General features: G+C 36.9%; 1 protein-coding gene across 9 annotated transcripts in view; it reads left to right on the forward strand.

Annotated features, from left to right (window-relative positions):
* The window catches only part of Spef2 (sperm flagellar 2), a 176,177-nt gene that overhangs the window by 63,610 nt on the left and 88,423 nt on the right, over positions 1–24,144 (forward strand). For all 9 annotated transcript variants that reach the window (XM_052743144.1, XM_052743145.1, XM_052743148.1 and 6 more), the window contains 6 exons: positions 9,752–9,971; positions 10,613–10,764; positions 12,590–12,647; positions 13,918–13,970; positions 15,647–15,750; positions 18,522–18,778. In XM_052743144.1, the coding sequence (XP_052599104.1) occupies positions 9,752–9,971; positions 10,613–10,764; positions 12,590–12,647; positions 13,918–13,970; positions 15,647–15,750; positions 18,522–18,778 (844 nt within the window). The remainder of the gene's footprint in view (positions 1–9,751; positions 9,972–10,612; positions 10,765–12,589; positions 12,648–13,917; positions 13,971–15,646; positions 15,751–18,521; positions 18,779–24,144) is intronic.

A 24,144-nucleotide genomic window follows, 5' to 3' on the forward strand; every position in this document is an offset into this window, starting at 1 on the left:
ATAACTTTTTGACCTTACTAGGAGACACAATTGCTAATAATTTTTCAGATGTCCTTAATGTTATTTTATCAACCTCCTTCCTTTTCCTGTATTTACTTTCCTCAAGAGCCCTTTTCCATTTCCCCTGCAGATCACTTGTATTCTGCTTTTCTGCTTTACCCTCTTCCCATCTTTTTCTGTATCCACCTCCCTCCACCTCCCTAAGGAGCCCCCCTTTTCCCATTTCCCTGATCAGATCACTTGCACCCTGCTAACCCCCTCTCTGTTGCTCCCTAATCCTACCATCCTGGCAATGGTCCTGCTTTGCTTTCCTGTTTTCTGTAGTCACTATAGGTTATGTACTCACATCTGAAGGTTGGAAACTAGGTACCTGCAATAAGAGAGAACACACGATGCTTATCTTTCCAGGTCTGAGTGACCTCACTAAATCACGTAATATGATCTCTTCTAGTTACATCCATACATACCTGCAAAGTTCATGATTTCTTTACAGCTGACTAGTATTCCATAGTGTATATTACCACATTTTCATTATCTATTTGTCAGTTGTATGGCTTTTAGGTTATTTTTATTCCCTAGCTATTGTGGATACAGCAGCAATGGACATGGCTGAGCAAATACCTGTGGACTGGGATGCTGAGTCCCTTGGGCCTATACTGAGGAGTAGTTCAGCTGGATCAAATACTAGACTTATGTTAGCTTCCTGAGAATTATCTACACCAACTTGCATAGTGACTGCATCAGTCTGCAGACCCACCCACAGTAAATAAGCCCTACTCCATCCTCTCCAGCATTTGTTGTTACTTGTTCCCTTGATCTTTACTAGTCCTACTGCATTTCCCTAATTGTTAGGGATGATGAACACTTTTTGAGATATTTCTTAGCCTCCTCCTTTTATTTATTTATTTATCTATTTATTTATTTTTAAGTTGTTGTTGTTGTGTTTTTTTTTACATACCAATCCGAGTTCCCCCTCCCTCCCCTTCTTCTGTTCCCCACTTCCTGCCATCCACTCCTGAGAGAGGCTAAGGCCTCCCTTGGGGAGTCAACAAAGTCTACCCTACTAAGTGGAGGCAGGACCAAGCTCCTCCCCTGTGTCAAGGCTGAGCAAAGCATCCCATCATGGGAATGTGTTCCAAAAAAGCTATTTCATGCACCTGGGATAAGTCCTGGTCCCACTGCTAGGGGCTCCCCAAACAGATCTAGCCACCCAACTGTCACCCACATTCAGAGGGCCTAGTTTGGTCCCATGCATGTTCCCCAGCTGACAGGCCAGAGTCCATGAGCTCCCACAAGCATGCGTCAGCTGTCTCTGTGATTTTTCCCATCATGATCTTGACCTCACTTGCTCCTGTGATCCCTTTAACTGAAGTCTAGGAGCTCAGCCCAGTGCTTGGTTGTGGATCACCTGCATCTGCTAAGACTCCTAGCAATAATGGAGAGGGTGCCTGAACTTACCTTCTCCTATAAGGATACAGGATAATCACTATAGATTAATGACCACCCTAATTGTCATCATAGAATCTACATCCAGTAACTGATGGAAGCCTCCCCCTTTTATTCTTCTTTTGATTACTCTATATTCAGGTTCCAGGCCAATTTTTTTTTTTTTTTTTTTTTTTTTTTTTTGGTTTTTCGAGACAGGGTTTCTCTGTGTAGCTTTACGCCTTTCCTGGTACTCGCTTTGGAGACCAGGCTGGCCTCAAACTCACAGAGATCCACCTGGCTCTGCCTTCCCGAGTGCTGGGATTAAAGGCGTGCGCCACCACCGCCCGGCTATCCAGGCCAATTTTTTGAAAGAGCCATTTATTTTATTTTAGTTTAGTTCTTTATATATTCTGGATATTAATCCTCTGCCCAATGTATAGCTAGGAAACATTCTCTCCCACTCTCTGGGCTCCCTCTTCCCCCACTTGATTTTTTTTTTCTTTAGCTATGGGTAAGCTGCTAAGTTTCATGTAGTCCCACTTAGCAAATTGAGTCCTATTCAGGAAGTCCTTTCTGATACCTGTATTGGGTAGGGAACTACCTATGTTTTCTTCTAGCAATTTTAGTGTTTCAAGTTTCAGGTTTAAGTCTTTGATCCATTTGGAGTTTGTTTTTGTGAAATGCAATAGATATGAGTCAAATTTTGTTCTGCATATGGACATCTAGTTTTACCAAAGCATTTGTTGAAGATGATTTCCTTTTTCCAGCATATGTTTTTGATATCTTTGTCAAATATTAAATGACTAAAGTCCCATATGTTCATGTGTGAGTTTTTTATTTTAGTCCATTGGTCTACATGTCTCGTTTTGTGTCAATACCATATTGTTTTTATTGCTATGAATCCGTAATATAATTTAAGATCTGTAATTGCAATCCTTTCAGCATTGTTCTTTTTGCCCAAAATTGTTTTCACTATCCAGGGTCTTTCTGGTTGCATACGAATTTTAGGATAGATTTTTGTATTTCTGTTAGTAATTAGGGTTGATAGAATGGTTATTTTCACAATGTTAATTCTACTGATGCATGAGTAGAGGTCCTTCACTTGCTGGGTTAGGTTTCTTCCTAGCTATTTTCTTTTCTTTTAGGCTATAGTGAATGGGAGAGTGTCCATGATCTCCTCTCTCTATATTTATTATTGGTGTACAGAAAAGCTTTTGATTTGTTCAAGCTGATTTTGTAATCTACCACATTGCTGAATTGGTTTATCATTTCTAGAAGTATTTTGGTAGTCTGTTCCTTTTAGAGGTTCTTCCTACATCAACTAATTTCATGCATGTTGTTGAGATACTTGCTAGCTTCTGTTTTTGAGAATGATGCTTTCTGAGCTTGTTCGTAGTTTGGGTGTTCCATTATATCTGTCCATCTTATTTAAAGATTTGAACCATCTTTGTACATAATTAAACTACTAAAGTTTAATGTCTATGAGGTACTCATTTATTTCAGTTCACATATAAACTATATCACTAATTGATTGATTCTCAATCAGTCAATATTCAGAGTCAGCCTATACTTTATTGGTCTATTTTCCAAAACACTGGAATTTTTAATACATTTGATAATATTTAGATGTTTATTCTTTATGAATAAAATTATTAATACATGGGTCATAATCATTATTTATTGTCCAGATATGTAGAAACAGAACAAAACAAGATAAATACAATAAAATGCAATACAGTGCTATAGGAAATAATGTACATCACATGTAGTAAGTATAAATATCTCATTAACTATAGAGTTTTGTTTCTCTGCCTTATATATACCAATGTAGAATGCCCTTTTAAGAAGGGTTCTATTCTTCAGTTGACGGGCATCTAGGTCGTTTCCAGGTTCTGGCTATTACAAATAGTGCTGCTATGAACATAGTTGAGCATGTATCTTTGTGGTATGACTGAGCATTCTTTGGGTATATGCCCAAGAGTGGTATGGCTGGGTCTTGAGGTAGATCAATTCCCAATTTTCTGAGAAACCACCATACTGATTTCCACAGTGGTTGTACAAGTTTGCATCCCACCAACAGTGGAGGAGTGTTCCCCTTGCTCTGCATCCTCTCCAACATTGACTGTCATTAGTGTTTTTGATCATAGCCATTCTGACAGGTGTAAGGTGGTATCTCAGAGTCATTTTGATTTACATTTCTCTGATGACCAAGGATGTTGAGCATTTCTTTTAATGCCCGTCAACTGAAGAATGGATTAAGAAAATGTGGTACATATACGCAATGGAGTACTACTCAGCAGAGAAAAATGACAGCATGAAATTTGCAGGCAAATGGATGGAACTAGAAAATGTCATCCTGAGTGAGGTAACCCAAACCCAGAAGGACAAACATGGTATGTACTCACTCATAAGTGGATTCTAGATATAAAGCAAAGAACAATCAGACTGCAACCCACAGAACTGGGGAGGCTATATAGCAGGGGGTCCCTAGGATGACTGTGGCTTATAATAAGTTTTTGTTTTACTCAATTACTGGGCAAGCCTCAATAAAACATTTCACTATTAGGATAAGAATTTATATTGTATCAAGCTGATAATAGAAAAATAAATTAAAAAAGGGAAAAAAAGGAGGGTTCTAATCATATTTTGAAAGCCACAGTCTTGAAAGATGTGTAACAATTCCAAAAGAAGCTGGACAACCCCTGGAGTTCTTGGTGGGGTTCAGAAAAGAACCCCTTGGCAAGATGTGAGGGCAAAGGTTCAAAATACATCACTGCCTTGGAAATATAGCTTCCTGAGAGTGCTTTTCTTTCTTTTTTGTTTGTGTTTTGTTTGTTTGTTTGGTTTTTAGGAAATTGTTATTATATATCCCAGGTTGAGCACAAGCTGGAAGTCGTCTTGCCTCAGCCTCCCAAATACTGGGATTACAGCTTCACTATTGTTCCCAGATCCCTCTGAGTTCTTATCTGTTGTCCAAGTCATAATTTTTCACTAAAAGTGTTTTAATTAATTGCTCTACACTGGCCTTCCTAGAACATGATTTCTGAATTCATGGATGAATGAGTTCTACCATTCTTCCCATTTTTGTTCACGCCTTGAACTTACTACTATGCTATCCATCATGAAATATGAAAGATCTAACCTGAAAGAATCATCATGTTTAACATAAAAACAAGGTCACCTGAAATTTGAGGATTACTGGATATCTAGTCAACCCTTAGACTATTAGTCCAAGCACGGGCTGAATTTTAGGGGACACAGACTCAGATATTCTTCATTTCCTTCAGATTGGTTTATAAGAGTCATCCAAAGTAACTGCAAAATGAAGGCAGCTTAACTGTTTTCCTATGGAGGAGTTGCCATGAATTGGCTCTGAATGGAGAATATACTAATTTTATGAAATTACAATAGATGGTTTCTTGAATTAAGTCTATTGGAATATTTTGTCCTATGTCTTTGCCACTATAGCAAGACAATATGTCTATAGAATTATAGAATGTTTTCAAATAGTTCTAAATCATTACATTTCAAGAATACCTAAGAAAACCAGCATATGTAGAAGACAGGGCATATGTTGCCTCCACTGAAAAAACCCTTTTCTATCTTAAAGGGAAGGGATTTTTCCATGTCTTTAATCTTTTCATCTGTAGTTGAATTATAAATTGACAAGAGCATTCCAGACTTGGTCTACCTGGGTCACTCTAGGCCATGAAAGCACTCATCTTAGTCATCTGTGAAAACAAAAACCAGATCCTCTGGACCTTTAGACTATGACTATCATTCCACAGAAGCCACATTGGACTACCACTAATAAGTATATCGATATAACCCAATGTTGTAGTTTAATGGAATGTTGCATTGCTGTCAAATCAAGATTTTTAGGGACTCATAATGGGCATCTCCAAAGGCCTACATTCTGTTTATTCAACTCTATATAAACTGCATTGCCATTAAAAATGGTGAATGAAGAGCAACCTTCTCAGTTTTAATTTTTAAGGAGTTTCAAGAAATAATAATCACACACACACACACACATTCACAACTTCATTTTATCAGTGGCTATTATTGTAAAAGAAGGTAAATGATCTGTTTAGAAAGCATGCAACCTCAAGAGCAGTAGCAGCCAGTAACTGTGGCCATGATATAGTCAAGGAGGGAATCTATAGGAAGTAGAAGGTCTATGTCTTGCTCTTGAAGTATGCAAACCTCAGCCCATAAAGTAGAGCTGTTTGCAATTGCTCACAATGACTATTAAAAGTTCAAAGATTCAAAAACATCATCCCACAGGAAGTCTAAATGTTATGTCTGACTGAAAATGATTAGAAAGAGAATTCTGGATAAAACATTTTAAGTTTCTGCAACAAAATACAGAGGCACATGAGCACTTTGAATCCAGGATTCATAACTGAGTGGTAGGTCCACGTATTGTGTGAAGATGATAAGAATAGTATGTACATGCTATGAGCTCAGAGATTCAGAATCAGGTTCCAGAAAGCTTATTGTAGGTCAATTACTAAAAACTTTATATCATTTCACCAAGAGAAGCGACTATTTACTGTTATAGTTTCTTGATCTCTGTTTTTGAGTAGATGTGAATTGTCAAGGAGAGATAGCTCTTGAGTCTTGCACGTACATCTCAAAAATACATACTTATTGCATATATGTAGGCATTACAAAAATAATAAAGACATCCTAAGCAATTCCCATATTTGTTTGATAGCTTACCTAATTCAAAGTAATATTGTAAAGCACAGTCACACCCTGCTAAAGCAAAGGTTTGTATCAAGTGATACTTACCTAGTTTACCCACTGCAGGCATTAGTATCTTTAGTATCTTGAAACTAATAGCCCAATGTATATATTTGTAACAATATCTGAAGGTATGAGTTATATCTTATGACATTACTTTAATCATAGCTACATAAATAGGAAACATAAAAATCTGCTAGAAAGTCTGGTTCTTTCTGAGCTCTTTAGGTCATTGTTGTTAAAGCTTTCATCTTTAGTCACAATTCCCTCCCCCCCCCCCCCCCCCCCCGCCATTTTTCTGATCTCCTTTTCACTCATTATTTCCTTGTTCCTTTTTCCTTGGTCAATGTGGAGAAGCTGTCCTTCACGTGATCCCGCTCAATGTGCTCGTCCCAATCTCTCTCTGCTTATCTCCATAGGTCAGACCAGTTCTTTTCCGAGCCGGAACATTCTGTTCTCTTCACAGGCAATGTTCTATTCCATTGTGTTTGGCCATAATCTGTAACTAACTCTGTGATGTAGAAGGGCTTTATCTTGACCCCTTTGTGAAGAAGCATACTTTCTAACTTAGGCAAGGCCTCTAACTCAGGCAAGGCCGACTGGCATTTGTCTTTGTAGGTGTGCTACTGCTAAATGCCTCTAGTAATGCCTGCCAGCTCCCCCCCCACCCCCCCACCCCCACCCCCGGTGTTTGTTGTCAGTGGTCATATCGGCTTGTACACAGTATCAATTCATTTAATCTTTACAACAATCCCTTACAAAGATTAAATTGTGCCTCAAGGTAAATGATTAATAAAAATACAGAACACACAAAAAGCAGAATCATTATGCGAACCTGAGATATCCAATTTACATGTGAGACTGTTTCCTTTAGAAAAGATCGAAAGTCTGCACAACTCAAAAATGATTAGAACCTTGGCATCTATCACTTCAACTTGTAATAAGAGACTTTATTCTTGTTTTCTTCTTTGGCTGTTTCCTGACTGGCCACTTTACATAAAGTCTTCATCATTTCTCTACTTAGAATTTAAACAGTTCCAGTGAATGAAAACAGAAGCAAGCAATTCTTTATAATGCAATATATGCACAATCATGCAGCACTTAAATTTGGACAGTGCACACTATTATGCACTAGCAAAATTATGGACTAGCAAACCAAAGTTATCGAATTAAAACAAAATTATTCTTTTTGTATGTGTGTGTTGCTTGGAATTGAACTTAGAACCTTCTACATGCAAGGCAAATGCTCTGCTTTTGAGCTATATCCCCAGTCCTAAAAGAAAATAATTCTTTAGAATAAAATATTATTCATATAGAAGTGAAAAAAGATAATTTTAATTATAATTATAGATTTATTTCTTTGAGTTTAAAGGAAATCCTTAGGAATACTCAGTTTCAAGGATAAGCACTGTTGCTTGAAGGATTTCTTTATCTCTAATGATGTTACATGAGGAATTCTGGCATTAGACTAAGAACATGACCCACAGTACTTATCAAACTTGATAATTTATTTTCTGGAAAGTATTTTCTTATCAGATCCAGCATATTAAAAATATTGACAAAAGAAAAGTCAAGGACATAGAAAAATGTTTGTTTATTCATACTAAAGTTTTAGAAGTATTGCCAAAATGGCCTCAGTGGGATAAAACGATAATGATCAATACATTTTTTTCTTATTTAAAAATGTTTAGGAAGGGGTTAGAGAGGTGATAAAATCAGTCTGTTCCCAGCACCTATGTTGGGTGGCTCACACCCACCTATAACTACAGCGCTAGGAGTTGCTATACCCTCTTCTGTCCTCCATTAGCACCATGCTAATATGACATATACATAAGCACATGCACACATGTGTAAAAATTAAAAATAAATCTGAAAATATGCATTTATGATAACATCTCCAAGTATAGACAGAATCTGTCATTTTGAACAATTGTGTGTTATTGGTGAAAGTTTAATAATGTAGCATAAAGAATTGTTTCTAATCCCCAAATGTGACTTGTTCATTGCTTTGTGGAGTACTATTAAGCAATGCATCAATCATGAGGCTAAGATGAAAAATAGTACCCAAATTTGGGATTCACTCTGGCCAATAATTTTTTTTAAATGCATAGTTACTAAACATATTCAGAAAATAGGAAACTTGAATTAAATTATACACTCATAGTCAAGATGAACATACTTACTCTTCCTTAGGAAAAATAGGGCAAGACAGACGATTCAGATATATATCAATTGGTTTGTATTTTCTAAAGAAATGTAAGGTACATTGTTGCTTGCATTTTGGTTTCGTGAGAACAGTATGCTGAGGGGTTCATGCTTTTCCCTAGTGGCTTCCTCGTGTTCTTCTTAGCCACATGATTTGGACTGAGATAACCTAGTTGAAATGGTTGAGACAAGTAAAACAACTGAAGTGCTTATAAAACTGATCATCTTTAGTTTAACAAAACATTACCGTTTGAAATTCAGACTTTTTGACATTCAAGTTTGGTGCCCAGTTTGACATATCTGCACCACTAATTCCAAATAATAGTAAGATATACCACAACCAATGTGTTCGCTTTATTTTAATATTTTATGCATGGTTTTTACAAAACACATTCCAGTGTGATTGGCTGTAATTTTTTTAAATGAAGTTCTTGTCAATTATCTTTGATATCGTGTGTATTTACATGAGTGTGTGTGTGTGTGTGTGTGTGTGTGTGTGTGTGTGTGTGTGTGTGTGTGTGTAAAGTGAGGAATAACCTTAACAAATGCATTGGAGAACTTTTCATCTCATTATTCTAGAGTTCCAACAATAAATTTCTGTTCAATTAAGAAAATAAAATGTATCTATTAAGCCATTTCTGTCATGCTAGACAGAGTTCTCTAACAACTTTGTTTATTTACACAGTAGTTAATAATTTTAAGCCTGATGCTACTGTTCTTCCACTGCATTGAGACACAGATACATGTTGTTCTTTAGCTTTCTGCCAAGCCATTAACAAGATGGCTTCCATAACTCTTGTTCTAGGGATTTATTAATAAATATTACCTCATGGATTTGCTTTCTAATTTCATTTCCCTTTTATGTCTGTAATTTACTGCATTTTAGCCTCTTGTAGTTAGTTTAAAATTACTTCCATTCCTTATTTTAGTATATAATTAAAGTACCTTCTGTTTTAGTTTCAATAAAGATGTTTTAAACTAACTTAACTGCCATAATATAAAATAGATAAATTTTATCAGTTAACTCAAAGTATCTACTTCTAAAACTAATGTTTTTCAAGTTTTCTAATATTTTTGTAGAGAATTCATTTAATATTCTGTAGCATGAAGGTAGTATTGTTGTTATTGATATTTTTCCACAAAATAATTAATTACAATATTGGGTAGGTTCTATTTGTTTCAACTTGGATTCACTTTTTAAAAAATGTTATTAAAAACAGAGTCTTCTCTCATACAATACAACCCAACCACAGTTTCCTCTCCCTCTCCTCCCCTTGCCCCCTCCTCCATTTTAATATTTAAATGCCATGCATGCTTCAATTCTGCTTTTTGAGAACAATTTTGTTTTGTTTAATTGTTATTTTTGCAGAACATGGTTGGAGAGTGGGCCTTACCAGAAGACATGGCTAACAGTTCACCACCCTCCAACAATTACATATTGGGACATGTGCTTCAGAGATTAATTGAAAAATCTATCCCCTCTCAAGATGCTGCAGCAGAAACTGAATTACCTTCATATGCTGTGAAGGGATGCTTGCTGGGGAAAACCCTCAGTGGAAAAACTACTGTTCTAAAGGCTCTACAAGAAGGTGTTTCCTTCCTTTTTCTTTTCCTTATTAGATTCTATTTATATTGACTGTAGCCACAACTGTCTATGTCTGGAAGAGTCATACCAGAGATTCTATTTCGAGAATAGCTCTCATCAAAATTTTATAGTAGTAAAATAAAATGACTGATTTTTCCATATACAAGAACAAGGTACTGGTACATGCTTCAAAATGTTCAATCTTGCCAGCATTATGCTAAGTAATAGAAACCAGAGACAGAAGGTAACATAAATTTAACTTATGTGAGGTGTCTCAAAATAGACAAATCCATGCAGATAGAAAATGATTCATGTTTACTGGGACCACGGATTGGGGAAGAGGTATGCCAGCGTAATAGGTGAGGATTTCTTTTTGAGGTGAGATGATAAATAACTGAATAAGGTAATTAATCATGATGATCACCCAGCTTAGTGGATTTTTCAGTGCCACTGAGTTGAACCCTTTCAACTGGCTAAAGTGATTTTATTCCATGTAATGTAAATTTTATTACAAGGAAAAAAATAGCTTAATCCAAGGGACAACTCTGGAGAGAGCAGGGTGAGACTGTTAAAGCAGAATACATATGCAATAGTACCAGTTCTCAGAAGGCAAGGATATATAAAAAACTGTCTTTTGTACTTTAGACTTTTCTATTCAGGTACTTTCTATTGATACTCTTGTCCTGGAAGCTATCCGGGCATTTCATGACAATGAACAAGCCAGTGGGATAAAACCAGTTCGGAAAGAACACAAAGGAGATCCTCTATCAGGCGTGAAAGAAATTAGCAGAAGACAGGCAAGTGTGATTTTGGTTTTCTTCAGCTGGTACACTACAGATATAGATTAGGATAGAATCCAAAGATCATCCAGGAAAAATACAAAGGGTGAATAGTTTAGGTTCTACAGACCAAGAAGCAAGAGAGGGTATTCTCCTCCTAACTCTACTGTAGTGGTATTAGCTCAGCCCATGACCTTGGGCTATAGGGTCCGACAAGACAGTGCTTCCTGCGGCTGGATTTGACCTCTTAAAAGGAGAGGGAGAAAGGTCCTCCCTGCTCCTGCCTGTGAGGTGGAGTCACTCCTGGTCAGATCAGAGGATGACTTCAACTGTCCACTATGTTCTGTAATTATGAGTGTATTTCCTCAATTTATATTTTAATAAATCCCTATTATCCATTATATAGACTCATGTGGATTGATCTTAATAAGCATGCCCCTTCTCCCTGCCCCTTTTAAGAGGTCATATACAATGGCAGGAAGCACTTCCTTTTGGGGGCCCTATAGTCCAAGGTCATGGGCGGAGCAAATACCACTACACTCTACCCCATTAAATTGATTTGCCTGGGTGGACCATCCAGAGTAGTGAGGTCATTTGAATTCTATGGCAAAAGATGAAGATGCTATCCAGAGGCAGGAGCTGCCAGATGAATGGGGTTTGTAGAAGGCTGGAATTTACATATATGGAATGGCAATTGTTAGGAGAGTGGCCTACATCTGCATCTAAGATCACTAAGTCTTAGACTGACGTTCCACCACTCAGAGTCAGGAAGTTGAGAGCAATGAGTTTCCCAATATGTAGACTATACAGCTGGACCTTGGTAGTGGATCAGACATGTGTTGGACCCCCACATGGTTAAGTATAGAATAGGACACATGGCTTGGTCTCTAGGCTCACAATAGGAGGCTGCTTGAATGATATCCAGGAACCATATGAAAACAGCTAGTTGGATCAATTTAGTCCACAGCTAGAGTATACCAACCTATGACATATTTCAGTTAGGCTAGGGGTACAGGCAGAATTCCAAGTGGCTTAAATTAATCACATTTTCATTATTTAAAATCAATATTGCAATTTGTTATAATATTTCATAAAAATATAATCCTACTTGTTTGGGGGTCAGAAGAGTATTGTGTGACTTTAAGAACCACTGACATGGTTCAGCTCTCAGGTTTTCTAGAGACAGTAGTAGAGACCCTACATATGGATTAGTTTTCTCAAAGTCAGAGACTTGTGGAAGCCTGCATTATTGAATCTTAGATTTGAAGTCCACTACTCTTTCTCTTACCTCACGTTGTCTAGCTATTGAATCAATTGACAAAGAATCTACTCTAAATGATTTTCATTTACAAGACAAATAGTAGTAAATCATGAGCTATGAAAATTTGTTTCATTGTGTGGTTCTTTCTTCTTTCCCATTATGGCAAACTTGCATTTAATCAAAAGTAAAGGATAATACACATTTTCTTGCTTATTTATCTATGGCCATGACTGACAGCTTTAGGATTATTCATTTAATATGGTTTTTTCTATAAACAACACATTTCCCCTGTTCCTTTTTTTAATTTCCAAAACAGTAGTTCCTTTATTTTCATAGAAATTGAAAGCCATTGAAAGATTACACAGCACAGGTAACTCTGTTTCTCTTATAAATTCAATACTCACCAAATTTTGTTTGCCTTTGGAAATCACCATTTAGGATAGAAATTTCAACCCAGTTTAATATCATTAATGTAGAGAAAGCAGTTTACTCTCAAAACCTAACTGAAAGAAATGAAATGGAAATGGAATGAAAACATGACCATATTAAAACTGTGTGTTTGCTTTTTTTTTTTTACCATAGGTGCAAGATTCGTTATCAGTTCCTCCAGCTTCAGGGACAGAGATAACCCTAAAAGAAGGTAAAGCTTTATAGCTAGCAAGTAATGTGTCGAAGCAAGTCATCCACCATTTATATTGCAGCATGACAGAGAGAAATACAGAAACAGTAAGAGTGCATGTATGTAACGACAAACATGATTCCAGGGGAAGAAATGGTGAACAGTGGATAATTGAATACTTCTCTGTGTGGTTATTGATACAGTGCAAGGTAGTCATTGCCCACATTTGAAGAGAAAGGTGAAATTACAATGAATATTTTCATTCTCTTCCTTGAAGTAGTTACTCACTTTTGCCTTTATGAAAGCAACCAGGAGACATCACGTTCACTCACCACTTTCTTGGTTTCTTGATTTTTTTTTCCTTTTTGCCTATTCAAGTGTGTATGAGAGAGTAACATCAGAGCTCTGTGCATAGAGGAAGACTTCAGACTCTGTTCTCTTCAACTCCTGAGAACAGTGGTCCTTATTCATTAAACTGGGCTGGCTCTTATTCTTTGACAATAGCAATAGAATGGAGTTTACTAACCCCAACTACAAGATCTCTCCTTGGGAATCAGATTATTTGTATAATCTCTTAAGGAAAACAGTTTAAGTATTAAATGACTTTTCTCTGTGTGTTAGTGCAGCTTTTAATGTATTTCAATTTGTTTATATTTTATTATAAAGCTCAGTTCCTCTTGCGTGATCACTGTTATATACTGTCACTATAGAATTATGCACAGATTTGAAATAATTGTGCAGTTTTTTCTAAGGTGGCTTTTCTATTTCTTTTGAATGGCACTCTCTTCCTTTTTCCAGTGATTTTGCATCTTAAGAGATTATTTTAATATTACTATTGTGACTTTTCCCTATAAATATATTCTGAAAACATTTTTCCATGTAATTTAACTAAAAGCCCATTCTAATTTCTAAATGTTTCTAAAATGTTTCTTATCTATAACTTCACAATCCAGGAAAGTAAACGTGTAGTGAATTAACATTTTGATATTTTCTTGAGAAAGCTGGTTTGGTTAACAAAGAAGAAACTGAAGTTGTATATTTTGAATTTGTTATGAGCTCAGACCATGCCAGGAAGGAAGTGGGAAGCTTCCAGCCACACAGTGGCCAGGATCTGAAGGGCTGTGGACTGAAAGTACAAGCCCTGATGTAGTGCTTATATTGCATCCTTACTGAGTGTATCAGCCATGGCTGAGTCGGATGCCCTTATTCCCTAGCCAGAGAGGGCCAAGTGCTGGCATGGTTTTTAAATGCAAATGCTGGGACTTTGTTCTTACTACTTTCCTGTTAATAGGTGTCAGGAGCAGTGAAGCTGAAGGTGTCAAACCAAGTGACAGTTTTTTAAGTGTAAGTATTATAATCTAATTTTGCCTACTCAGACGTTAAAATGTGTCCTAGTTTGTATTCTTTTGAAATATGTTCAGATGGCATGAACTAACAATATCCTTCTATTTGGTTTTAAATTATGTTTGATAGAAGAGTGGTTAATACTTTCTATGATGTTGTTTATATTTTTAATATTTTTCTGACTAAAGCAGTAGAAATTACTATGCCATTTTACCAGGTTAGAAAAGTTATACATATGATTTTTTTTTAATTCACTTGATAGTATTTCTTAAGGAAACTAGTATTTTCATAAACAGTATTGGTTAAATTTTTGGGAAATAATGGCATAATTAATCTCGTGTTTTGATTACTTTTTTATGACACATGATTGTTTTATGATAAATTTCATCATGGCAAACAAGTTTATCATTCAGATTTCAGAATTGATTAAATATAAAAAAATGTTGGTTCTGCAACCAAGCAATCAACATTATGGCTTATTGAGAGAAAAAACAATGAGTAGAGCACTGTAACTTTTATCTATTCATTTGAAATATGAATTAACAGGAAGTCTGGGTTTATTTCTCTAGTTTTACTTACTGATTTGTGAAAGCATCCAAATCCATATTCAGTTCAGTTCAAAAGAACATGCTCTTCCCTGTGTGCTGTAGTATTTGGCTATATAAAAAAAAAAAAATAAGAGAGTTCTCTGCTCTTATGGAGTTCACATTCTAATAGAGGTGGGCAGGTAATCAGCCATAAACACTAGTCGATGAACTGAAGAGCATGGTAAAAATATGATCAGGTTCAGGAAAAAAATGAAAAGTAGAGGACAGCAGCATTTGGGGGAGGGGAAGGAGAGAGTGCTCCTGTACTAAATTAAGGTAGACCCACTGGAGAAAGCATGACTTAGGCAAATTGAAAAAGGTAAGAGAATTAGTCAACTGGATGTAGGAAGCCTCTCCAGCAACATGAGTGGGTAGATTGTCACAGGGTGACCAACGTGCTTAACAAAGGCTGAGATCAGAAAGAGAAATGAGTCTGGTCTGTCAGAGCTTGAGAAATAACTATTATTATCACATTTGTCATAAGAGTATGCTGGTTTGGAGTTGAGCTAGAGTCTCATTTGATATAAAAATACTCCCAATGCCTGAGTGAAGAGCAGGCTCCCAAGAAGCTCATGTTCTGTGACATTATATAGCTTGTACAGAAATAACCCCTTATAAATATCATACTTACTAATTCTGGACAAAACCAAAAAGTTAATCACTAGAGTGAGCTTGTGATAGGAAAAGAAAGTGCAATCATCAAGGCAGAAGAAAAATGGAGTTGAAAATCTGGAATGTGATCACTGAAAGAAAACCATGTGGGTATGTGTCTTCCCAGAGGGCATTCTCCCATTGATATGAGTGGTTAGAACTGAATCGTTATGATTGAAAGCGTTAGGAGATAAAATCAGGCATGCCAGAGCAGCTGAAAATTAGAGGAGAAGATCTCAGAATGAAAGGAACTCCAAAGAAAATGTGTCAAAATTGGTACAGATCTTCCTTGAGTACTTCCCTGGCTCCAAAAGTATGGTAAGTCCTCAGTATCTTCATTAGAGAGTGTGGATACTAAATTGTTTAACTCCAGACATCTTGAAGGGAACAGGACTTTTCAGTCGGCTCTCTCCTACCCTTCTTCCTTTCTCTCCACAGCTCACTGTGCGAGCTCAACTTGGTGCAAAGTCAGAACAATTGCTTAAAAAAGGACGGAGCATCCCAGACATACTGCTGGTTAACATCTTGGTAAATGCTATCAAGTATGTATTGCAGTTTCCTTTCTCATACCTATTTAATATATTCTTTTTTCCTACGTGTATAGATGTATGTGCTTATGTGTGATCTACGTGTTTATGTGCATGTGTGTGAGAATGTGCATGCAAATGGTATAGAGGTTGATGTCAGGAATTGTCTCCTCTTTCTTTCCTAATCCTTTGAATTGGAGTCTCAGTCCAACCTTGAGCTGCACAAAAAAGTTAGTCTCTCTAGCCAGCCTACTTGGAGATCCCTTGTCTCCAACTTTTAAGGGCAGGATTATAGTTGGGTCCCCCACACCCAGCCAGCATTTACCTGAGTTCTGAGAATCTGAGCTCCTGTTGTCATGCTTGCCTGGCAAACACTTTAATTGCTGAGCAGCTGTCTCCCTATCCCATTTCATGTATTGTTTACTACAAAACGATATGTGAAGAATAATACAGAGATGCAACTTTTTAGTATACAAATGTTTCTAATATCCAAATTAGTCCTAAGATAAAAGGAAAATATATAGATTTACATGCCTATATCACTCTTCTCTCTTACCAACCTTGGCTTCTACCTGATGTAAATGTGAGTCAACTTCCAGTATCTTTGGGGAATGCGAGGAGATTGGGCAATTAGATAAGCCAAAGGACAAGTTGCGGGAAAGGAGATCCCACCTGAATGGGCACAGGTTTCTGCACTTGCTTGTGTTACGTTTCGGGAAGAGGGCAGGGATAGAGTCCAGGGATGCGGAGGCTAAGCAGTACTAAGACAGCAGGAGGTAGGACACAGGCTAGACAAAGCACATACATGTAACACCTGGAGGGTGTGTGATAGGGGGAAAGAGAAAAGTTCAGAGCCCGCGTTTTGTAATTCCTCTGTTCTCCTTTCTATAGAGAAAAGATTCCTCTCAACCTCGCTTTGTTATACATGTTTATTACAAAGAGGCCAGTTGGTCTGTATAATAAAGGAAAGAATCCACACAGGATGAGAAAAAAAGAGTAAAGGGTTCTGTTGAAAGAATCGGGTGGTGGAAATGGAATTGCTTAGCTGTGGTATGTGGGAACCATTATGACACAGAGGAAGGAGAGTTGATAGAATTTTTACTATCCTTCTGGGATGAGCTCCTCCATTATGTTATCTTAAAAGACTGCTTTCAAGATTTAAGGTGCTTCTCACTCTTGTATCTAGCAACTGGAACTCAAGGCTGCTACCCTTAGAGCTGGAGGGATTCTGATGCTCACATTTCCCAGAACTGACATAAAGTACACTTTACCACAGTGCTCTTTGTTCGTGGAGCAAATGAATATGCAAAACAGCAAGCAGCCCTTCACTTGAGTTTCAGTGGATCTGGAGGATCCACACTCCACAGCACAATCACCATCATACCTCTTAAGACACCTCCAGAGAACTGTCATAAGTTTAAAATCTTCTGGTCTAGTCCAATGAGCAAAAGAACATTAGATGTTCTGGTTAGTGATGTAACAAAATCTAAAGCCAGGTCTCATGGCTCCCCGATGTCTGCTGTCTCGCTCTAGCATTGAATGAGTGTAGCTCTAAGTTCTACCTCTGTTGTGGCTACTGAGATGGCAGATCTCAGAAGTGGTCAAGCATTTAAAGGAACTCTCTTCTCTGTCTTAGGCAAATAAATTAGTAAGTCCAGTCTGTGCCAAATGCTTGATCTCTCTCTGGAGAAGACATGAAAGTAAAATGCACTCTTTTCCTGCTCATGATAACCTAGTAGAGGAGATGAAGGCAGGTGCCAGAAGGAAGTGTGCAACTGTGCTGAGAATCGTCAGACAGGAGGCCATTTGTAGTTTTATTGCTTTTGATCAAGTTATGAAATCTTTCTGAACTTAGTCCCCTCTTCCTCCTGCTACATTGTCAGAATGAGTGCATGTAGGCACCGAAAGACTTAGAAACTTCAGGAAATGTGATTCTGACATTTAATACAAGAGCTAGCATAGCAATAAATAAAGTCACACCTTTAAAATATAAGAGAAAATCAATTGTGTGTAATTTGAATATGTAACAGAACAAAGTTGATACCTAAATCCTTTTTAATATAGGTTGTACATTGTCTATCGAAGATAACGTGCTGAGTGAAAAAAGATAAGACCCTTAGTACTCAGAAATTTATAATGCAACTTAATATAATTTTTAAAAGAATAACTTTAATTTTTATGGCAAGACTATTTTATTCATATGGTGAAATTAGTGAGAGTGTAAAGAGTTAAAATCAGCCTGTTACAGGAGTTGGAAGGGTGAGGACACCCTTCCAGGTTGGCAATGAGAGTGTTCAGTATGGGCTAAGATCTGTATTGGACTTATTAAATATGCCATTTCTGTTCATCTTCACAAACTCCTAATGAGATAATTTACAGTACCCCATTGTATAGATGAGGAACTTGAAGTACTGAGGAAGTGCAGCCTACGAGCATAAAGTAAATAATGCCACGTGTATTCACATAATAGTGAAGGCATCTGCTTGTAAGCATTTGAAATTGTGAGAGTTTAGAAGTTTGGGAGAAATAAGTCATGGTCATTTAGTTTTAAATAGGATGATAAGGCTTCTGAAATAGATTTGGAGGACAACAGGGACTCACAGAAGGATTTTAAACAAATCATTGATCAGAACACATTGGAAAACCTGATGTTTTAGCTATAAAATCCTGAAACTCATGCAATAGGATGAATCTGCAATGAAGATAAAGGCATTCATTGTATTACTAACTTCCATAAAGTAACGGTGTCTAGCAACATGCTAATGAATTGTGCTGTTTGAATTTAGGAATATGCCCGTGAATCAAAGCTGGGTTCTTGATGGGTTTCCAATGACATTAAACCAAGCTCAGCTTCTGGAAGAAGCATTGACAGGCTACAAAAAAAAATGCAAAGAGGCCAAGAAAAAGAAAGCCCAGATGCCCACCCTGGCCTTGGGCCCTACCCCTTCCAAAGAAGCCACTCCGCTCCCATCTGCATTCGACTTTGTCATATTACTAGATATTTCAGATAATACATCACTGGATCGCATGAATGATATCATAGGTAAGCCAAATGCCTTGATTTTAAATTTTTATACTTTTTCATAATGAAAAGTGCTTTTAAAATTTGTTTCCTTGACTCTATTTTTCTTTTTTTTGTTTTGTTTTTTGCTTTTGTTTCTGTTTTTGTTTATTTTTTTTTTTTGAAGAGCAAGAGAACATAAAATTGGGTGGGCAAGAAGATGATCAGGATCTGAGAGAATTTGCGGGGAGGAAAAAACATGATCAAAATATACTATATGAAGAAAAAATTAAATAAAAATTATTCTTTGACTAAGTGAATATTTCCATTTAAAAGTATAAGAAAGAATTTATTTAATTGAGCATTCAAAGGATTACCCAATTGAGTTCATCGTTCCTTGTTTTAACTGTCAGTATTGACTATTAGCCAAACCTGGGACTAAGAGAGAATTCTAGGCCAATTATAATAAGCATTTTGCTGAAACTTTACATCAAATTGACAGTTCTCCATGCCCAAGTTTCCTCTGTGATATTTGTACACATGGAGAAGCAATTTGTAGCTAGTTCATATCATAATGATGTTGACAAAACTACATCTGTGTTATTTATGAGGATCTGACAACATCATTTCTTGGGTTCTGTTCTAACTCTAAAGAGCAGGAAACAATGGCTTGAAGTCCTCATATGGTGAAGTTGAATACTATGGCCAAAACACATGATTTATTTGACTTCTTATTATCAAAGTAAAAATATTATTTTATTCTACATATTAAATATTTACCAAGATAAAAGTATATATTCTTAATCCTTAATTTCCCTTTTATAAGGTTTGAAATTATGAGAAATTTTGTTGTGGTTTTTGTTGTTTTGTTTTAAAATTTATTTTATTATCTACTTTTTCTTTTCTGAAGTAAGGTCTCATTTTAATGCTTAGGCTGGCTTTAAACTCATAGTCTGAATGGTCCTCTGACCGTAACCTTCTTAAACCTCAATTTCCCATCCAAAAGACTATTGTATTGTCATGGATACTTAAAGAAATTGGACTTAATCATGTAAGATTGGTCTGGTATGTAGTAAATGTCAGGGAAGTTTGTGGAAGGCTTTGAAATGATTGAAAGATACTGGGTATCTTTTCAGTAGAGATCTGCGTATTTTCTCCTAGATGTTTTGGAACAAGTGATTCTATCCTGATCTATGTCTTTGACTTGACTATTCTGTAAATCAATGCAAATTACTTCTGTTTAGAGTCAGCTTTATGAATTTTCTTCAATTGAGACAACATTTCACATTATCAAGAGCCCTGTAAGCTGAGTTCTTCCTGTGCATGTTATAGAACAGTAAAGTGAGATAAAGGTGGAAACACACCCATCGGTTTTGGCATTTTTAGTGACAGCAATGAAAGCTGTTTCATTGGTATCGGGGAGGGGAAGTTGGATTGCAGAGGGTTGAAGCTGGAAATAGAGGCAAGGGGGTAGGAGAGGGCGAGTGAAAATAACTTGCTAGAAGCATTTCTCTGAAAGGCAGACAGCATAGAGTCAGAATACTTTAGATTTATTCTTACGATCTGTTCTCCTTTTCCTTCCCTTTCTTCTTCTTCTCTCTTAGAGGAAAGGGCACAGAGTTAAACAAATAATTTTCTTAATGATAATTAGTTTTGAAGATAAGGCTGTTGTTTTTGACTTCTTGATGTTGTTGTTGTTTTAATTTAAAGATACCTACAATAGTTTAACTCTGGGAAGAGAAATGATAAAAGTGTTAGTTTAAATTCTAAACTTGCCACAGTGTAGACTCACCTGGAAACAGAGTCGCAATGAGGGCCTTGACTTCTCCACAGTAATTTACTATAACCTGAAGTTGTGTGCAGTTATTTTTCTATGGATATGACTAGCACTAGGTTTCTGCCTTTACTTCCCCACAGTCATAGACTATAACCTGGAATTGTGAACTAAGATTCTTCTCCCCTGAGTTGTTTTTTTGTCAGAGTATTTTATCAAAACAGCAGAAAGAAGGACAGATAATAATCACCCACAACCAGTACAGTAAGAAAGATAAATTAAAGTTGTTAGACAGAAAGAGACGTTGAAGTCTTCAGCCACGCTAGAAATAAAGACTAGGCAGTGGTGGTCAGTCTGGAGGGCAGGTGTAGGGATTCTGGAACTGGACACTGTTGAAGAGCTCTATGAACTACTGGAGTCCTAGAAGGATCAGAGTTTTCACTGAGAATGTTAGTATTTAAGATCACAAAGATGGGTCATCAGGGCCACTAAAAGTCCTGGAACCACAGTAGTGAGTGTTGGAAATGGAAGGAAAGGGGGACGATGTCTGAATATGAGATAGAGGTGGGAGGAGAGAGGGAGGAGGGAGAGGGAGCGGAGGAAGAAAGAGAGATCTAATTCATGTGCTGAAATCCTCAGCACATGTGAGAGGTATTGACCACCGGACAGGGATGATAGCATCTCTTGAGAAAGCATCCACATTTTTCCTTCAATCATCCATTCTGTAGATGGGAAACAGCTGATTGCTGCACCCTGCGAGGGCCCTTGATTGCCTTGAATGCTGCTAATTTCATCTTCTCTGCTCTTTTGCTTTGAGCAATTCTCATCCCTTTTAATCTAGTCCAAGGTGTTCTTTCTTGGCTTTGGATGTAGTAAGTTTCATAACAACAACAACAACAAAAATCACCATGATTTTGTATTCCAAATCCTTTCCATCTTGTCTTTTTTTATCATTAATGGAGATGGGAAGAAACTAATTACTACATTTATGAGGTCTTTCATTTTCTTGAATGCTATTAAATCACATTCTAATGCTGTTTTGCTTTAATTCTAATTCCCTTTAGTCTAATTCAAGGCTTTCTTTCTTCTTTGATATTTCTCTATTTATTACCAGCTTATGAGTATCTTGTATTTTGAATGAAATAAAACTCAATGAGAGTCGCTGAAATTGTTTTTAATTATTTTTGGTTTCTTATGGTCAATTTCTTTATGTGTGTTCTAAATGGAGTTCATAATTCTAGAAAGAGGCATAAATATTTCACAGTTTTATAGTATGGTATCAGTAGTTTTATGTATATTTGACTTTATGGCCACCTTATTTTACTCTAATTTTTACTTCGAAGTGCTGATTTTCTCTCTCCAAGTTTGTTATCCATAACAATCCATTCTTTGTCATCCTTATGTTTTCATATTGTTAAATCAAACTTTTTAGACAGGGGGCATCTCTGAAATAAAGGGTTTACTAAGCTGTTACATAGTCCATCCTCAAATGAAAAAACCAGTCAGTCCTGTGACAAATTATATGAGCTATCAGGAGCATGGTCTGTAAGTAGCTGGAAAAATGTTCCATGGATCTAGGAAGCCAGAATATCTTATAATGAAATGAAGAGAGATGAAATCATGAACTGTTCACACTGAACCTTAGTAGTGATAGCTAAGAGAGCAAGAAAATGCAACACAGGCAGAGTCTTGAGACAGGAGGGAATGGTGCTGATTCTTGGTTGTTTGATTCTGGAATCAGAATACATTAGCATCTTGGTGGCCAAATTTGAACTGGTAGGCAATACAGCATGACTTTCTCTGCTAATTTTGCTTGTGTTTTTTAAAAATTTTATTATTTAGTTTGTATGTGTATTGAGTGTGTGTGTGTGTGTGTGTGCTTTTGTGAGTATATGTGCTATAGGTGCATCATAAATGTGCAAGTACTCACAAAGATCAGAATAAAGCATTGGATCCTCTGGAAATGGAGCTATGGGCCAGCTTGAAAGCTACCATGTGGGTACTGGCAACTGGACCTAGGTTGTTTGCAGGAGCAATAAGTGCTCCCCAGCCCCTCATTTGAAGTTCTTAGTTAAGAGAACCTCTTATTGTCTTCCCTCCCCATGTCCCTGAGCCTAACTTCAAGCAACTCAAAATTTCTCACCAACACTCTATCCTAAGGTATTCCATATTGAAAACCCAGCTTCTCTTCAGTCTGTTTTGCTGCATTTCTCACCCATTTCCAAGAGAAAATGTGAATTCTTATTCTAAAACTACGTTAAATTTCTTGTTGTTGTTTGGGCTTCTCTTCAAGCATGTTAAATCAATTTGTTTCTTAAATTTACTTGAGAATTTAAGTACATTAGTACACTGTATCTCCACCATTCCCATGCCTGCTTATGCACCTCCATCTCCTGTGTCCTTCTCTTCCCCTCTTAAATTTCATGACCTGCTCTTCTATAATTAATATATTCATTCACTTATTTTAAAAATTTTATTCTTTGAGAATGTCATACATATCACAATAAAATATGTTTGTATCTATCCAACATTTCTCCCACCCAACTCTCCGCAGGTTCCCCCAACACATTTCCCTCCCAACTTCGTGTCCTCTTCTTTTGTTCTAATAACCCATAGATACCATTAGTGATGGCCACATATGCATGAGTATAGGACCATCCAGTAGAGCATGGACTACCAACTAGTGACTACACCCCCCAAAGAAGAATGATTCTCATTCTCTCCATCAGTAGCTATCAAGTGCTAAAGGCCTGGTGAGCTTCCTCTCCTTCTGTACTATGGTTTTGGTTGGCTTCATCTCGTGTAGGTCTTGTAGAGGTAACCACAGTTGCTGTGAGTTCATGAGTGTGATACCTATGTGATATCCTAAAGACAACATTTCATAGCATTCATCCTCATCTCCAGATTGTACATTCTTTCTGCTAACTTTTGGTTCTTTGAGCCTTGATTTATGTGTCGGGGTAGTTAGCAATGTCCCATTTAAGACTGATAACTTACAGTTACTTATTGCTGCAATTTGTCCAGTTACAAGTTTCTGTATTGACTGCTGATTATTGCAAATAAAAAGGAGCTTCTCTGGCCAAGTGTGGGAACATCTCAGATCTATGGGTATAAACATAAATATTTAAAAGGAGATTTGAAGGCATGGTTATTTGGTTAAATAACAATAGTAAGTGTTACTATAGGGCCTATGAACTCCCTATCTAATGGGTTTTGGGCCAGTTATACAGTAGCAAGCATGAACTCCATCCTATGTAGCAGGTTTCAAATCCACTTATAAAACAATGGGTTACCCTACAATAGTCACCCCTACTATTGCAATAGTGGTCATCTCTTCTCTGACTTTAAACCTCCTTCAAAACATATTTAAGTATAGATTTTCAAGTGGGCTTGGTTGTTCATTTTCCCTCCCTATATTCCTTCTTTTACCCTGCCCTCCCATAAAAACCTCTTGGTATAGAAGCTTCCTAAAAATACATAAATATACTAAGGGAATTTAAATGGAGTCATCATGTAATCAGGAAGATAATGATCCAAGTAGATATCCTATGCCACCAAGTAAAATTTACCTCCAGCCAGGAATAGGTTACATCTTCTTGAGTCTACTTGTTGACCAGTAGTGTCCCATAGAAAC

The sequence above is a fragment of the Peromyscus californicus genome, unplaced genomic scaffold (genome assembly GCF_007827085.1).
Source record: "Peromyscus californicus insignis strain IS unplaced genomic scaffold, ASM782708v3 Scaffold_18__1_contigs__length_77618521, whole genome shotgun sequence".
In the NCBI taxonomy this organism is placed as follows: Eukaryota; Metazoa; Chordata; class Mammalia; order Rodentia; family Cricetidae; genus Peromyscus; species Peromyscus californicus.